Below are 18,891 nucleotides of genomic sequence, written 5' to 3'. Positions count from 1 at the left end.
TCTTAAGATCTAGCAGAGCTGGCCCCAAGACATCACTCTTTTATTCCCAGAATTTTCTTAGTTATTCCACCTGCTTCTTCTTCGAGACAAAATTCATAATTAATTGTTAAGTTTCAAAACGGGTGTCTTTGGGGATTTTGCTAAGGATTATTTGGAACAGATGTGAACGTGATGGAAATGATGAAACCATGCTGTGAACTACGTAAGAAAACTACAATAATTAAAATCACGTATCAGCTTTGTGGAGGAAAACATTAGAGATGTCTCTTTCCCCCAAATCACCACTTTAGCAGAAATCTATTCATTTATTGCATATCTAGTGTGCTTAGGGCCTGGGGTTGGCTCTGTAAAGACTGCAGAAACCACGGGTCACGCATCTGAGATGAGGAAACACTTATTCTGTCAGGAATAACCAGGGCAGCGATAGTCAGTGGTAACTCCTCTGGGACCTTGTACGTCTTTATTGCTTATGCCAAAATATGGATGAAAGTACTTCACTGAGTGAATATTGGATAAGCCCCTTGGAGTGGGGATAGAGGGTAAAAACCCGTGAAAGGCATGCATGAGTAACAGGCCAGGGCTCCTGCTAAGATTTCGGGGGAGAGGGGCTTAGATGAGGAGCCGGCTTTTGCTTTGCAGAATGGTTTGCTCAAGTAGGGGTGCAAGTGGAATAGTAGAGGCAGTAAAGAAAGGGGGAGAAATGAGGAGACGAGCTGGAGAGGAACTTAGCCAGGGGAACGGAGGGAGGTCTGCTCGTGAGTTTATTTTGCACACGGTACAACACAATTGTCTTCTCCCTGACCCACTAACGCCTCCTTGTCACTTGCTGACACTATGGAGTGGGATCCTTTAACGCTTGCCTGGCATCCCGGAGTGCTGGGTCTTGCTTTTGAATGGATGTGGGTGAAAAGAGGTCTTCTGAGGGCATCAAGTCACAGCCTCACAACACAGTCCAGTGCCCACGACAGAAATCCCTCAGCCTGCCAGTCCCCATCTGGCTCATCTGGCTGTGGTGGCGCTTCCGTCCCTCCGCGTCCATGTCTGTCTGTCTGTCGGGAATGCCCCCTGCGAGTCTGACTCCGGTGTGGGAACCTGATCTCCCCGACTGAGTCCAATTCCCTCTCCGCTGGGCCTGCCCTGACGTCCTTGGGGACATTATTGCAGTCTGAGTTGTGTAGTTATTTGTATAAACAGTCTATCCTCAATATTTGTTGGTTCCATGACTGAGAATTTGCCTGCAATTTATTCACAACCTCAAAACTGATACTCAGGGTGACTTCCCGGTCGCTGGCCATCGGATCACGGGCCGAGCAGGGGAAGCTCGAGTCTCAGAGGGGAACTGGGCACCGGCTCCTCGGCTCTCAACCTGTAGCCAGTGTTCTTTTCCGGTACAGTGAGCGCCACTTCGCCTTGTTCCTTTCGTTGGCAATTTTACCATTTAAAATGGTCTCCAAGCAGAGTGCCAAAGTGCTGTGTGACATCCCCGGGCACATGATGCCATGATGTGGCTTATGAGAAACCCGTGGGTTGGACAAGCTTTGTTCAGGCAGCAGCGACGGTGCTGGTGACCACGAGTTTGTGTTCGTGAATCAGCCGTACACATTTCATTATTTGTCTTTAAACAGAAACACACACAAAGCTGGGTTATGTATTTGATCGACTGACAAAAATGTTGCAGCTGGCAGGAGACTAACCCTGTGTTGGTGGTTTATAGAACCTAACCACTATGAAAAACAAGAATTGACTGGATGTCTGTCTGCACTCACACCCTGACAGCAATACTTAGGAGCAATGACTTTATGTTATTCATCTTCTTTTAATGCTCACCCAAGGATGTGTTTGTTTTTTAAATTACTTTTTAGAGAGAGGGTTGTGGGGCGGGGTGGGAGGGGCAGAAGGAGAGAGGGAGAGAGAAAGAGAGAGGGAGAGAGAGAGAGAGAGTAAGCTGGGTATGTGCCCTGAGTGAGAATCAAACCTACAACTTTTTGGTGCACAGGGTGACACTCCACTAACTGAGCCACCCGGTCCAGGCTTCTATTCATCTTTTATCATCTGACCTAGTGCCAGGCACTAAGTAGGAGCTTGAAAAATATTTATAGAAATGGCTGAGAAGGAATGAGATATGTCGAAATGGGATGGGATAGAAGAAAATAATATATAAACAGATTCTTGGAGACAGGGTGCTCAGGAGCAATGACTCTAGTGGAATAGGGAGATATAAGAAATAACAGTGATAGCTAATATTTACGGAGCATCTTTTATGAACCTGCACTCTGCTAGGCATGTGGTCTGCTTATATCACGCAATCACCACAGCTCTGTAGGGAGGTGGAATGATTTGTCCAAGGTCACACATCTATCATATTGCTGAGTGGGCACCAGCCCGGATTCATCTGCCCTCGGAGCCTGTGATCATAACCGCCTGGTTAAGGTGCCAAGGTGGGCTTGGTAGGGGTTATAAGACATGAGTTGCATTAGAAAGCGATCTCTAGAAAAGAAAAAGAGGGCCCCTAACCAACCTCGCCTGAGTCACTGGCTCTTCCCAGCTTTGTTGGAAGACAATGATGCAATTAATGGTGATTTCTCCCCCTGGCTGGCAACAACGCTGCTTTTTGTTTGACTCCAGAAGCAGCTGGCAGAATTCACATGTTACTCATGTTGGAATCACACTTTGCTGATGGCTCATGTACTCTCAGTCACTCAGTGGTCAGGCTGTGTTCAGCTGGGCAGCTGGGCTGCGAGGAGATTACTGCAGGCCTCCAAACGTGGCTGAGCGCCTGCAGCTGTCGGGCTCCTGGCTCGGCTCCGCGGTCTTGGCAGAGGTGTGTGTGAAAAGCGCGCTGACGCTGGTGGGAGATGCTCAGGGAGAGGCTGCGAGGCCAGGCCGCACAAAGCCAGGCCGCGCTGCCGGGCCCGTACCTCTGCAGCCGTTGTGCATTACACGGGAAGAAAGGAATGATAAGTGAGAGATTTGGGGGCTCTTTAGAGGTTACTCCTTTGAGCCCTTTTGCTGGTGGAGAATGGCTGATGCTGGGCCAATCTGCCAAGCCACCCCGACCCTCCCGTAGCCACAAAGACCCCAAACACCCTCCATCCTACATGGGCAGTGACGGCTGGGAGATAGCATGAGTAACAATATTAACACTCACCCAGTGCTTTCTAAATTCAAGCATTGTTCTAAATTATTCACATGAACTAACCCATTTAATCCCCCCAAAATGCAAGAGGTGCTGTTATGGTGCTTATTTTACAGGTGAAGCCACACAGCGGGCACCACAGCACAAAGCTAGCAGTGCATGGAGCTGCTGGCCCACGTCGTCAACCCCCTGCATCCCCTCTTGCTTTGGCCTCATCATGGGCAGAGTGTACCTCCCAGCCCTTCCCCCGGGGCACGGCACATGACTGACAGTGACACTATGCCTTCCTGAGCCCGGGCCTTCAGGGCCTCACTCGTTAGTCTGTTTCTAATTAGCCCTCTTGTGTTTCTCACCTCACCATGGGAACCATGCACTGTGGGTAATCTGCCCATCCGGGGAAGGATGAGGTGCAGGCGAGCAGAGTCCCCAGAACCCACCCACTGGCAGCAACCAGAAGCAATACCACCTGCGGTGCTCAGCATAGCTCAGCAAAACCTCCAATTCCCTAGAGGCACATACGTGATCACCCTGGTTTAGCTGTTGAGTTTGGGGAGCAGTTTGTTACAGACCAATAGCTACCCAGGACAATGATGAAGCTGGAACGCAAGCTCACCCCATTTGACCAGACAGTACGTGGGTTGATCTCTAATTTGCATTGCCGGCCACACTCCTGTTAAAGTGCAGAAACTTGGCCTCCAGTGAAGCGAGCCAGCGTGGGCTGAGTGGACTGGAGTGTCAACGCTCAAGCAGGCAGGTCGAGTCACAGCGGCGTTTCTTAAGGGACGGCGCGTTAGCTCCACGTGATGTCCGAGAAAAAAGATTCTACGCCTGTCCTGGAGTTAGTATTCTGTGAAGGTGCCTAAGAGACACTGCACGAGATGATCTCTTAGGTCCCGGACAGTTCTAATATTCTGTCATTCTAGGTAACAGGTGTGGCCCCGTGCGAAAACATCTACTCCCGTCACCATGTATTTGTAAAACTGTAATAATTCTCTAATTCAGGTAACTGTGGGACCACATCCAGGGGAAGGCACTATGTCTGCTAGGGAAAAATCTTTCCCAACTTCCTTCAAACTTTGTGCATCCTCTTACTGCGTGACTCAGCGATGGCACAGAGGACCTCACCCCTCTCCTCCCAGATCACGTGGAATCAAGTTTACAGAAAAGCACATGGATACGGGAACCTCCAGGACCTGGGGCATGTCTCAGGAGGGAATCTCTGCTCAGCTACTCCATGGCCTCACCTCCCACTTACTCTTCAACCCAGCCCTGCCCATCCACTAAAATGCTTTGCAACAGCACCGAATTGCCAACTGATCTAATCCCTCTCCTTGCCCTGCTCCTGCCTCCCTTATTTTTGATGTGGTTGAAACTCCCTCCTCCTTTGGTTTGTCTCATTGAATGCCTTCAGTTCCTCTTCTACCCCTGGGTATAGGTGTTCCCAGAACGACCCCTTGGGCAAGTCCATTCCCTCACATGTTCATCCTATACCCTAATGTCCTCTGGAAGTGTCTCTGTCCCTGCCCCCTCAGCCCGTTCTTCCCAGCCATTTCCCAGCTCTGTCCCTGCCACCTCTGTCAGTGTGGCCTGGAGGGCTGCCACACAGCCTCTGCGGACTCTCCTTGGACTCCGCGTTCCCCATTTTCCATGCTTCCCTCTGCCTAGAATGCGGCCACTCCTCATATTCACTCCTGATTTCCCACACAGCACGACCCTCCTCATCCTTCTCCAGTGTCACCCTCCTGATGGACCCTGTCCTCTTCCAGGATTACTCACGCCGACGTCCGTCTTCAGAGGCCGTTGTGAGCCTCAGTCAGAGCAGAGCTGCTCGCCCGCCAGCCTGCGGGCCGCTGGGGGCAGGGGCCTCCCTTTATCATCTTTGTAGCCCCAGCAGATTCCCAGTGCACAGAGGGGCTCAGATGTTGGCTTGAATGAATGACTATAACTGACCTACCCATTCCTCCACTGGTGGGCATTGCTCATGGGTTTGCTGGCTAACTGCTGGGCCTTTTCCAGGGACTACTATGCCCAAGGGATAAACTAGGTCTCGTCTGTAATTTATTACCAAATGTCCACTTCGCACATTTCCTGGGAAAAGCAAGATTATAGTCCAAGACAGTCATCTGAGACAGGGTGACCACCGGGAGGCGCTCTGCCCTGTGTCCCTGTCATAGGATTGTATTAATCGCATGCCCGATTACTTTTCTTGTTTTGTTTTTTGGACACAGACACAGATCTTAAAAGGACGGACTAACTCATTTAGTTACAACAGTATCTACCAAATTACATTAATTTATGCATCATTTTCATGTTTCTTGCTGAGGTACATGCTACCTGTACAATTATTCTATTAAACATTCTCTTTAACTCATCGTTTTTTCCTTAGCCTTGTGTTAAGCCACAATAACAATAAAAGTATGATTGGTATGATACAGATACACATATATCTATGTCTATATACTAATAAATATCATAATGTAAAATATTCTCCCAAGTGCCGCATAACATCATCCTTCAGGCCCGCACAGTCTGCGTGGCGCTGTGGGAGGCGCGGTGGGAGGCGTTGTGGGGAGCACTGTGGGGGGAAGCACTGTGGGGGGAAGCACTGTGGGAGGCGCGGTGGGAAGCACTCCTCCAGAACAGTGAACCCAGAGCAAAACCATTTATGAAAAGCACTTCTCTGGCGCCAGCATACTCTGTCTGGTGCTGAGCACTGAAATGCCAAACACAGCTGACAGCCTAGGGGGTAAAACCCACAAGTAAACTGTAAATTGTCATTTAATTTTCTAAGTACTAGGGCAGAGATGAGCACACGGGTGTCTATATCCAACATCTCGGGCACCAAGGCAAATCCTGCCATCCCAGCTGTCGCGCCAGCTGCCGCTGCAGGGGCCACTTCTGTGCACGCCTCCACCAGCTGTGAGCAGGTGTAACCTAAGTGGCTCACCCAGGGCCCCAGCAAGCATGTCTCACTTCCTCCCCTGGGACTTTCTCCGGCACAATGGCACAGGACACCAGCTGTAACTCACTAGCTTCTTACATCTACTGAACTCCTGAGTAAAGGGGCAGTATAGCAATGGATGGGCGCCTTCTTCCTTTGCAGGTGAACAGTTCTGAGTCTCATCTCACAAGGTCCTCAGAAGGTCTGGCATACCAGGCATCTGTAACAGTGAGCAATGTGATAACACATCCTAGTGTAGTTCTATTCCCGAGCCCTCCCTCCTGCTCCCTGGCCTCACTTCCCAAACAATCCACCTGCACGTGTGCCTTCGCCCCAGGCCACATTTTCGGTGTGATCCGGGCTGAGGCAGGACCCTGACCCAGGTAAGGAGGTTAAGGGAACGTCTTGGAAGAAATAACTGCCCAGATAAACCTCAAAGCATGAATACGTCAGACGGTGAAGAAGGGACTGTGACGAGGGCATTCCCGGCAGAAGAAACAGCAGACGCAAAGGCAAGGCGGCCTCAACGTGTGCTCAGGAACGGCAGAGAGCCCGCTGGGACCGAAGCACACCTCCAACGTAGCACGAGGGACTGAGAATCAGACACGGGCTCCGGGAAAGTTGCTTACCGCAGCCAGCTACCACCTCCGCTCTGCTCCTTGACCCAGAGCGCAGCAGCGAACAGCACACAGTGGGTGTTTCAACCAACCCCAGAAGATTAGCAAGTGCGTTATAGATTCAAGAGGTGCTGGACACAAGAGGAATTGAGAGTAAGAGGAGAAGGAATTAGAGGAAAGATGATGGTGAAATGGGGGCAGAGCTAGTGTCACACACACACACATTCATTCACTCACTCCAAGATGGGCTCAAAAATCCAATAATGAGCTCGGTCAGAAGTGAGGCACATTCCAACTGGAAATGACAACTGTATAGTAAATTGTCAAGAACCAAGAATTAGGCTTGTCCTAAAGGAGACGACCCATCCCAGAGCTTTGGATCATTCAGGACCAGAGGAAAGAGGAAATGGGGGGCTGGCAGAAGAAAAGTAGGGAGCACTATGTTGTGAGCTGGAATTCCCCACCTGACGCTCCAGATTTTTAGCAAAATCCCCAAAACACACAGCTCTGAGCTTTTCTTCCCTTGTCCTGAGAAGGCCAAGCGTAGGGTACCAATGCTGAGTCTCACCAAGGGAAGCCAGGGAGCTCCACCTGGCATAGAATATAGAGTCACCAGCCCTCATGAAGGGGTCTGTGCTTTGAAAGGACTGGAAAAGGCAATATAAGAGCCCCCTGCTCTGTTTATAAGCAAATAATTAAGAGCATTTGATTTCTACTGAGTGTTCATCATGTACCAACCTTGTGCTAAGTACTTTCAAGTCATATCTCTTTCAAGACTTCCCAAAATCGCATGAGTCAGTTCTTTCATCAGCCTCACTTTCCAGGAACCAGCTCAAGGAGCCCCTGAAATACTGGTCAGAAGACAGCACAGGGAAGTTTTTGAAAGAGTTCAGAATTTGGGTTCAGGTGATGCTCAGTTTAACTCTGGTCTCCACCAGTTCCAACTGAGACCATGGCGCACTCAGGACTATTAACTTTCAAGAGATGGAAACCAAAGCAAAATAGCACAAGCAAATAGGGTGACTGGCTCCCATAGCTGGAAGGTACAGGGTTGGGTCTCGGATCGAAAACCACGGAACCCAGTGCTCAGGAAGTATCAGAGTGCTGTCTTGGTTCTGTTCTCCATTATTGTCCTCATTCTTTCCCACCAAGGAAGCTGGTAGCTACAGGGGAACTGTGTCTTCAGTGAAGAAAGAGAACACATTGCTCATACACTCCCAGAGGAAGAGTCTAGCTGACTCTGTGGGTTGTGCATCCTCCATCTGAACCAACTGCTGTGGTCAGATGGACGGCGCGCCCTGTGTCAGTGACTGCAGTCCCATCAGAATCACATGGAGGGGAATCATGGCAGCTCTTGGGAAACAGATATTAGGCGGTCTAGAACAATGCTGTCCACTACAGCTTAACCTTGGGCAAGTCACTTAGCCTTTGTGAACCCTTGTTTCAACATATATTTTTTAAAAGTGAGTAATAATATCTATTGTGCAAGGTTGTTGGGAGATAGTAAAATAATATCAAACACTTGGTACGTAGAGGTATTCGTCTATGGTAGTCATTTTTGTATTACTGGTACTATTATTGTTCTATGGTTGTTTTGACACCGGATTGGAATTTGAAGCCCATCCTAGATTCCCATATGTCTAAATCACTGCTGTCCCTAGGGTGGAGTCCCCTTGGCTCTGCAGCCCGACGCCTTGCACAGCCCAGGCCCTGTGTGCCAAGGCTCAGCTGGTTCACCATCTGACGGGCTCTGAGCAGTGGGTGCCTCCCCAGCCCCAGCAATGTCAATACTGCCTTCCTGACTCCACCCATTGTATCTGGAGGAAAGTGGCCGAGCATTGTCTTCCAGCGCTCCCCCCAGGAAGCATGATATCACCCTCTAACAAAAGCGGGAAAGCTGACAGATCTACTGTGATGGGTGTGACCACCACACACCTCCCTGGGCAGGCCCTGGGCAGGGGTCTATGACAAGCAGAGAGCAAACAGCCATCACACACCGTGCCCTCAGCAGGCTGCCTGCCGGCTCCTTCGGTTCATCTTCACAATTTCTCCCTCGCTTTGTTCCTCCCATCCCAAGTTAGACACAGAACCCCCAGGCAGTGGGAATGCGCTCCCTCTAATAGGCAGATGCACTGAAAAGGGTCAGGACTCTGTCCATCTGGCAGACGCACGTTCCCACACCTGTCCCTGAAGCCTCTGGGGAGGAACACAGGGAGAAGGGTAGTCAGACTCCTAAAGGACAAAAGGAGGCAGTGGAGGTGGGAAGTACAAAAACACAGGCATGGCTCAATCTAAAAACACTGTACATGTGATGTGAGTTAGAAAGTAGTCTGGCTAGCAGTGGGTTGTTGTCCTTTGTACCAAAAAAAAAAAATGTTGTGAATTCAATTCCTAGGTGGCGGGTTCGATCCCTGGTTGGGGTGCGTATGAGAGGCAACCTGTCAATGTTTCTCCCTCACATTGATGTTTCTCTCTCTCTCTCTAAAGTCAATAAAAACATATCCTTGGGTAAGGATTAAAAACAACAACAACAACAACAACAAGAAAGGAAATAGTCTGGCCAGACTAGTGGGAATTGGGTTATCAGTTTTAAATTCCAGAAATAAGGGAGGCCGGTTAGACATTCCCTTTCCTGGAGGCTGGGAGTGATCCAGCTGAGCCTCTCATCACTGCCGGTGGGGATCTCTCAGCGCACCTGGCGCTCTGCAGACCCCCCGCATCTGGTCCCCCCATGCCAGGAGCTGAGCCTGTCACTCTGCTGCCTCCATCTTCCTGCCCCTTCTTAAAGCTCTCTCCTTCCTTAACTATCACACCAATTCTTTCAAATCTCAGGAAAGGAATCTGATTGGATTTGCTTCTCCATAGAACCCTTGCCTATCTCCTCCTTCTCCCCCTTTCACTTAAAGCTTAAGATATATTCATGCCCGAGCTTCACGTATAATAAACTAAAGATTTCTCTGTCTCAACCCCTTGTCCAATCGCCTTCTTCTGAGCATCAGATCCAGAAAGCCAAATTTTGCTAAATGTTTCCCTTTACACGGAACCTCAAAGTATGTAAAAAATAACCCCTTGCTCCCTCTCCGCCGTCTCCATCCAGTTCCTCTGCCGTGTTTTACCACATTGAATGGCACCACTATTACCCAAACTAAGTCCTGAAGCAATGCTTATTCTCTCAACCTCCCATAAGCAAGCAATCACCAACCCCTACAGTTTTTCCTCCTGAACACTTTCAACCCCATCTTCATCCAGGCCTTCCTGCCTGAAGTGTTGGGAAGCCAAATTGGCCCAAGCCCACAGTCTCTGCCATGTCACTCCATCCTCCATACTATCATCGGAGTGAATTTCCCAAGACATAAATCAGATACAATAGAAGAAACACAGTACTAACTTCCAAGAAGTGCAGCATGAAGTATAAACTACTTACATTAAAAATGGCCTACAAAGTCCTTCCCAATGTGACCTGGCCTTCATCCTCCACCTCCACCCCACATTCTAGCTTTACTCAACTTCCTGGGGCCTGCCCTGTTTCATACGCCCTGCTCCCTCAAATAGAACGTTCTTTCTTCCTTCTCTTTTTTATCTTAGTTTTTGTCTATGAGTAACTCATAACTACAATTGGCAATAATTTTTGGCAATATTCACTACTATTAGGAATTCTTGCAAAGTGAGAAAAATTAATGTAATTCATACTCAAATTAGCAATTAATGAAGATGGCTTTGTGTTTTTAGACATTTAATTAAACATTTATGTTTAATTTAGATTTTAAAGTTTTATTTTTTATTGGAGCCAATAAAAATTTGTGTAGCTTCTAGACCTGGCCAGTTTGGCTCAGCGGTTAGAGCGTCAGCCTGCGGTCCAGAGAGATCCGGGTTCGGTTCCCGCTACGGGCACGTACTTCGGTTGCAGTTTGTCCCCGGCCCTGGTTGGTCGTGCGGGTGGCAGCCACTCGATGTGTCCCTTCACGTCGATGTTTCTCACTCTCTCTCCCTTCCTCTCTCTCCCTCCCACTCTATCTGTACAAAAAGTGGAAAAATATCCTCGGGTGAGGATAAAAAAAAAAAAAAAAATTTGTGTAGCTTCTAAAAAGCTAGATTTTGTATATATCCCTATTATATCATTGATCACAATGTTATATAATTAATCTACCTATATTCATCTTTTCTATTAAAATGTGAGTTTCATAACGGGGGAGAAAAGACTCATCCTTTTTTGCATTCCTGGTATCCAGTATCGTACTTGACACAAAATAAGTCCTCAATATGTCTTCATTAACTGAAATAATAGGTGAATGAATGAATGAATGAATGATAGGCAGGCAATAACTCAATAATGTCCATTGAATAAAATGTATATATATCTTTTGGGTAGTATCAAACAACTGTACAATATCTAACATTAGGTAAATTAAATTCATTTTCCTAAGTATATCCTTTATGTTTCATACCTAAAAGAAAAAGAGGACTTTCTTCTGACCTTATTTACATCAGATATTTAACATAAGGCAATCTTTTAAGATGTGAGTGAATACCATTTACAATGTATATGAAATTGATTTATTATTATTTCAGTGTGGCTAAAACCCTTTCTACAAAATTTCATCTTTCTTTCGGTCTGCTGTGGCATATTAAACTCCATTCAATAAAGATTACTGAACATCAAATACATGCACTCTGAAGAATAAAAAAGAAATACTATCTGTTGTCAAAGATGTTAGAAGGTGATTCAGCTAAATCAATATGCCCAAAGCTTAAAGATACAGCTTGTGTGGTAAGGGAACTCAGAATTAAGAAAAGAACACCATGAGGAAGAGTTGGCCTAGGCAAGTTGAGTTGAATTGTATTTGCAGCGTGGGCATGGAGGGCATCATTTCCAAATGGATGGCACAGCAAGAACAAGAGCAAAGAGGAAAGAATGCATATCTTGTGGAGATGGGCCTGTTTGAGGTACAAGGGCCATGAAAAGGATGAATGGTTAGATGAGAAAAAGCACTGGATAGTAGGCCAAGTGTTCAGTCTTGTCAACTGGGCACTGACCAGCACAAAATTTGAGGAACTGGATATTGTTGAGGTCTTTTAGGAGGAAACTGCTTCCATAAGTAGTAAGTGACTCCCCTACACCTTGGGAAAGATTAGATCAGTCTTGAACTGGCATTAACTTTGCAGCAACACTTCTCCTTTGATGACACTTGCTTCATTTATTGAGTTCTTACTGGCTAAATGCTTTACATGAATGATCACACTTGATGCCTCTAACAATTCTGGGAAATAGATATTCTCATCCAAAAAAATGAGAAAACTGTGGTTTATGGAAGTCAAATAACTTGCTCATGGTCACCCAATTTGGGCTTAACCCCAGATCTGTGACTTTACGATCCATACTCTTAACTCCTTCTCCGCATTCATGATTAGCTCTACTTTAGTCCCACAGAGTGGTGGCTTCAAAGGAGAGTCATCATAGCACATGTGCTTTTTAATTTTTCTCAAAAGGCAGGTTGAGTTAAATAAAATTCAGTGTAAAGTGACTCTATTTGGGTTCACTTTCAGGACGCACTCCCAGTTTGGTTTAATTGGGTAAAGATCTTAGTGGCTTTTCTGAATCCTCCTCCACCTGCTAAGTGGTCAGTGAGGAGCTGCAGACAGACAGTACAATGAAAAGAGTGTGAACGGCAGTGTACTAATCACCACACTCTACATCCTCTTCTCACGTTCCCGACAGGTGATCACCCAACCTGCAACTGAACACTCTCTGGTTTGCTAGCTCACTCCACGCAGGGATGTTAATAGAATTTTTAGAAGGTTTTCATCAGTAAAGCCAAACTCTGTCTTTGTACAACTCCCTCCACCCCTGGATTCTAGATCTGGCAAAACACAATGTCTATCTATGATGTCTTCTATATGGAAACTCTTATAAACACTGCTATTTAGCTCTTTTTCCTGGCTAAATGACATGGTTTCTAAAGCACTTACCTTCTTGCTTGCCTACTATGTTTACTGTCAAATTTCTCAGGGACTTCAGTGTTTAATAGATATGCTCCGAGCAGCAGAGTGAAGGGATGACTATTTCTCCATTGGACCTTATATTTATACTAATGCAAACTGTGACAGCTTATGTGCCACCTTTCCAGCAAGCAGGGACCATGCTGTTCCTATGAATTTTGCGGATCACCAAAAGTTGGTGATACTTAGTGACACTGGGACTTTTAACAAACAAGTCTCACATTGAACACTCATAATTTATTTATTAAACCCAACTGCATAACTTGACATTTATCTATTTTTAAATGGTATTTTTGTGGCTTGGTTCACCCTTCTAGCCTAGAAAAATCTATTTGAATCCTAATTCTGTGCTTTAACCAATAAGCCATCTACAGAGAATAAGCCGATGACACAATCACACACACACACACACATCCTTTTAGCGGTAGGGCCCCAGGACACAAATTAGTAATGTCAGAAAACTTTGGAGCCACCCATCTGAATGCCTAGAAGACACAGCATAGTCTGAGATGGACTTGGAATTGTCTTTTCCTTCTGGAGAGATGTCTTAGAAGAACCAGGCTCTTGCAGGAAGCTCTCCCAGGGTAGGGCTGAAAAGGAAATGCCAAGACCTCCCAACAAAGACAATGCTTAGGAGGGAGCATTTGTGAAGGAAGCAACACTCCTCCCTTTGAAAGTAATTCCCAGGTGTGTATCTGATCCCAGCTCCAGACCTCCACCCTTGATTACTCAGACTTGGTATTAGCCGCACAAGACTAGCCCTAACGAGGTGGTTCCATCTGGGACCACTTCCCTGGCCTTACACAGTCATACCTCATTTCATTGCAATTTGCTTCATTGTGCTTCACAGATGTTGTGCTTCTACAAATTGAAGGCAAGACCCTCCATCAGCAAAAAGAGTATGACTCGCTTTATCGCGACACTTGCATTATTGTGGTGGTCTGGAAATGAGCCCACAATATCTCCACAGTATGCCTGTAACTGAATTTCCTCTGCCACGCCAGACAAGATATCCACTATCTCTGAATCCAGGTTGTTATTTAAAATGTCGAATGAGACGGAAAAGAGCTATGAAGGCATGCTACCAGACTTCCCATTGGATCCGTGCTGACCACATAGAACACACTATGATGTAGCAGAAAGAGTAATTTATTTTTGTTTTTCTGTGTACACAGCTCCTTAGCGAAAGCAGTCTGGTTTGCTGAGGATGGGGGCGTAAGGAAAAACTCATATGTTTATTTGAACTTGTTTGTAAACTGAAATTGGCCATGATTCTCAAATGGGAGGGAAATATATCAGAATCTAAGTGGGTTTGAGGGAAATCTTCTGAAAATTCCACACCTTCTCCAACCCTCTTATGGGTGAGCATCTGCCACTCTGAGTACCTTCACTGAGGTAAATGTAAGATCATTTTTCAGTTCTATTTGTTCAGAATAAAAGGAAGGGGAAACAATCCACTGGACTAGAGAGTTAAGCCATAAACCCCTTGCTCCATTACTGTAGTCTACCCTAAAGAATGGGCTTCTATGCCTATAGACATGATCATGCTGGATTCTTGTTATTATAATTGCCAAGCCTCGGGCATTCGTGTGCATTGAGGCATGGTCTGGGAATGTAAGCTAGGATTCCACACAACCCACCTCCCCAGAAACCAGCCTTGCTGGGGTCTCCATTCCATTTCTACAAGAGCGTGACACCTTCTGCTGGGGCCTCTCCCTACTGTGCTGTGCTCACGGAACTGAGGTCTGGACATGGGGCCACTCTTTTGGCCACATAACTTTTTGGGTGTAGCATCAGTTCTAGAGCTCATGTCACTGATAAATATGTTTCACAGAGAAAAAGCAAGCCAAAATGGAATTATGATAATTATTTGGTATAAAGTTGCATATTTTTAGGGAAAAAAATCAACATTGTTTCTATATTAATATAAATAATTCCTACATAAGTATTGAAACCATCTCAGATAATCTTTCATCTTCAGCAATTTATATTATATGTTCTTAGTTTAAAAAACATTAAATCCTCAATATAATTAGTTGTTGAAATCAAACTAAAGAGCTATGACCAAATGACTTTATACACAATTCTGATATATTATTGGGTTAATTTTTTTTAATATTTAAGATTTCAAACATACAGAAAAATATAAAAATAATATAACAGATGCTTATGTATATTTGCATCAAATTCCATTAATGTAATATAACCTGCACCATTAAGTCAGTAAATTTCTCACATTCATTTCCAGTATCAATTCTATTTTCATTACAATAATTAGAATGCTTTCAGGCTGGAGAGGGGAGATTGATGGCGAATATAGCTGTGATTTATTTGCACTTCAGGTTTTGGTATCACTTTCAGCCCGTGTCCACAGAAGGAGGGAAACACCGAGGCACGCCACTATTTAGAGAGTCTGAACAACACACACTAAATCTCAAAACATTCAGGCCAACCATTCATTAACACAACAGGTGTCCATACTCCCACGTGCCCTGTGATCTGGGTAACTACCTAAACTTTCGATTCATTGGGCCAATATTTTAGACAAAACAAAAATTATATAGCCCTAAACTCCCTGATACCAACTCTAAGAACAAAAAAATAAGCCTATATTGACTAATTTTACTGCTTTGAATAAAATAGGATGCAGATATGAAATCTGTAGAAAAGCATGTAGGACATCTGTAACACTGTCAGCAATAAAGATACCTTTTTAAAAAATAAAGTAAAAATGACTATGTTCAGTGCTGTTAGTGGGTCCCCATAATTTTCAGCATGAATGTCATTGTTTAAACAATTGCTGAAGATTTTCTTCGAAGTGCGTAAAACCAGGTTTCTTCTGTTTTAAATGAAGGAAACAACTCCTAGTGAGGAACAGTAAAATAATGCACCAAGCAAGCAAATCTCTTGAAATAAAGTGACCTTATCAATCCTCCTAGAATCCGTGGCAACACAGGGGGCAATTATGCAAAAGAGAAACTCTAGGAAAATCAGTTCATGCCACGAGGGCTTTGCATTCCGGTCCTTCCATATATTAAATGGAGTGTTACATATTAAATAGAGAAACAGTGCCTATGCCACAGCTGCTTCTTGTTAACCATTGCTGAGAAATAGTGAAAGAGCCCAGAATCACTATGTTAAACAAAAAATACTAACTAACAAAATAATAAAGCCAAATCTTACCAGAAAGGAGCAAGCTGATTCCATAGAGGACTAAGCCGGCTAAAAAGTCCATGCTTCCCCAGATCTCTCCATCCAGTGTCCGCAGATGTGCATGAGGTCCCCAGGATCCTTTCAAACACCCAGAGGTTTGTGACTTTCCATTCTCATGTTCTACCAGGTCTTGTTTACAAGTCAGAGGCAAGAAGGAACAGTACAGAAGCGGGCTGTAACAGTCTCATTTCTGTCTCTGAGCACAGGGAGTTTTAAGTTCCTTTTTCCTGTTTCCTTTGTAGATTAGGATGGGAAAGGCTGTATCTTAAAGGCATTTGGTATCAGCAGGGCTGGGGGCACTGCAAACCCTCTCCATCTTGCAATTCATCAAAAACACTTATCTACGGCTGTTGCTTCTGTGGCTTTTGCTGCTATTGCAGGGGTAGAGGGATTTTGGTTGGAAGTGTGGGTCCTGGTCAGCATTTTCAGAAACAATAGGGGTATCCTCTCATAGGCGGGAAACAGAATAACAAGTCCTCCACCTATGTGTGGTATGCAGTGGGGACCAGCCCTCGGCCTTCTCACAGCTCTCCCGGGTGCACGCGGGATCCCGGACAGAAGGGGCTTCTGGGTGTGGGGAGCAGCCTGTGCTTTTGTTTTCTCGTTTTTGCCCACGTGGTTTGCATTGGAAAAGAAGTTTTCGTGATGAGAGAACACAACCCGAAAAGGCAGTTAATCTGGCTAATTACCGGTGAGGTCAATGTCAGAGTGGCCAAAGAGACCAGAGTCCAAAAGTGTCAGCCTGTTTTCTTTCACACAGATGATTTATTCCTCGGGCAGGAGCCCAAAGATATCCATGCGACTAGCTATCGCTTTAACTTTTATTACTAATTCATCTGAAGGTGATCTAATTTCTTCAAGAACTTGGCATAGAAGAATTTTAGTAATGAGAGGAATTTTGTGGTTATTGGCCAATGGCGTGTCAGAAGAAAAGTTACATGCAAAATTTTAAGAATAATCTGTGTAAAAACCAAACACAAGTGATCAGATTGGGATATAAATATTATTCATAAGAGCAGAGAGTGTACATAGGCCAAAGGGAAAATAGCCATTGGAGTAACCATCCCTAAAATGAGATCAGAGACCCATGATTTATCCAGATAACAATTTCTCCATAACACGCATTGTGACTCTAGAGAGCTGATAGCCGAGTTCTTCACCCTGCCCTCATGCACGCAGAAAGAGTCGTCGGCTCTGTCTTTTCCTACTCACCGCAGGGAAGGCGGACACTGCCAGTCTTGTCTAATTTCTGTCCCAGGTTTTATCACAGCAGCAATGACCTGGGGAACCAACTGGCGTTCCCGTCTGCTGGGCAGAAGGCTCGGGCTTTGTTTGCAGCTGAGCTGGGTTCAAACACTGGCCTGGCCACCCGTGTGGCCTGAGACGAGCTACTTAATCTCTTTGAGTCCCAGCAGGTGTAAAATGGCAATACTATCTTATTCGTGGGGTTTTTGAGAGGGTTAAATAAGAATTAGAAGTCCATCAAAACATCTGGCACTGTGCCTAATTCACAGAATTCGTTTTCTTTAGTCTTTCCAGTCTGTTTCTGATTTCAGTCCCCGGAGCTTCTGCCAGAAAGCCATTCTCTCATCTCATAAAACGGCTTTGAGTTTGGCGGAGTAAACAACCAGTCTAGGAGTCGGCGATTCTGGGTTCTAGTCCCAGCTCTGCCATGACCTTCCTGCTTGTGAGGCCTTTGGACAAGTCATTTCCCATCTCTAGGCCTCAGTTGTTCAACTGTAAAGTGAAGGATTTAGACGGGATGTGACTAACTTCCCTTCTGATTGTAATAACTCACAAGCTGAACGGACTGAATGGTCCCGATCTCAGCATCCCCCACTGAGCTGACTCCTAGGTCCTTCTACCTGAGCACTTCAGAGAAGGTGCTCGCTTTGCATCTCTGTCGCTGTGAAAGCCTGGGAGGGTCACAAACGTGCTTTATTTTAAAATGTGGTGGCTGAGACTGAGTGAGGTCGGCTGGCCCCTGGCCATAGGGAGCAGTAATGAAAGGCCTTGGAAATGATCCAGGGTACCTGCCTCCCCAGGCCCAGCTTCCCTGTTCGGGCTCGCTGTCCACACAAGGCGGCCATCACCGTCCACTCCCTCTCGTTGGCTAGTCCTGGGAGCTCAAGATGCTACTACCCTGCTTCCTTTTCTGGGCTGCCTCCCTGTTACCCAGAAAAGCAGCTCAGGCTCATCCTTCCCCAGCATCCAGAAAGATCTACCTGACTCGAAACTGTCAGTCAGGTTCTGTCTCCCTCCCTTACCCGGAGTGAGTGACTCCGTTTCATTCTTCTCTCTGTAATTCAGAAATGTTGCGCAGCTTATGTCTCCATTGTTCAAAGAGCTATGTAGCTCAAGCTCACCTTCCATTCAGTCCTTTCCATTGTTATCTCGAATAGTGATTCATTTCATAAATACGGCTGGATTTCCTGAGCTTATGATTGTACAGCTAGTCAAAAGGCTGAGCAACTTTTCTCTGGGACATCTACATCTTTAGCATGTAATTTCCAGAGTACAGTGCAGTTAACTTGTGGACAAAAGTGACCAGACCTGCTCTGCTCCAGCTTTCTGCCCTGTGGATGTTAGAACGTGGAGAACCAGTCAAGGAACAATGATATGAGCTTCATGCACGGCGGGGCCAGCAGGGCAGCAGAGCTGACTGGCAACAGACTGGGAAGTTGCAAAACTGGATGGCATGCTAGCACTTCCAAGGGAGGGGAAAGGCTACATCCACATTGGTTAGGACTTTTCCCCAACTCACAACATATCAAGAAAATACCACATACTTGGACATGACCATAACCCTTCTCTAGAAAGCCAGCTGTGACCGTGATCAGGGCGTCTGCGGTCCCTAAAGAGCCTTGCTGGGGTCCAGCTGGATGGGCTCTTTGCCCTCTGCTGCTCTAGCCGCCTCGAAAGGTGGAAAGGGTCTTCCCTTCTTTGCCTGATTAACTCCCAGTTATTTCCAGTTCTCAGTCTAAGAA

The 18,891-nt window shown here is 46.0% G+C and overlaps 1 protein-coding gene across 1 annotated transcript in view; it reads right to left on the bottom strand.

The window, feature by feature from the left end:
• TEK (TEK receptor tyrosine kinase) overlaps positions 1–16,306 on the bottom strand; it is a 123,084-nt gene extending 106,778 nt beyond the window's left edge. The window contains exon 1 of the mRNA XM_036260638.1: positions 15,875–16,306. Within this exon, the coding sequence (XP_036116531.1) occupies positions 15,875–15,926 (52 nt within the window). The 5' untranslated portion in view covers positions 15,927–16,306. The remainder of the gene's footprint in view (positions 1–15,874) is intronic.
• Between the last annotated feature and the right edge of the window lie 2,585 nt (positions 16,307–18,891).

Source organism: Molossus molossus, unplaced genomic scaffold, assembly GCF_014108415.1.
Source record: "Molossus molossus isolate mMolMol1 unplaced genomic scaffold, mMolMol1.p scaffold_m16_p_14, whole genome shotgun sequence".
NCBI classification, from domain to species: Eukaryota; Metazoa; Chordata; class Mammalia; order Chiroptera; family Molossidae; genus Molossus; species Molossus molossus.
Note: the sequence above shows the minus strand (reverse complement) of the source record. Positions and strands in the feature narration are given on the sequence as shown.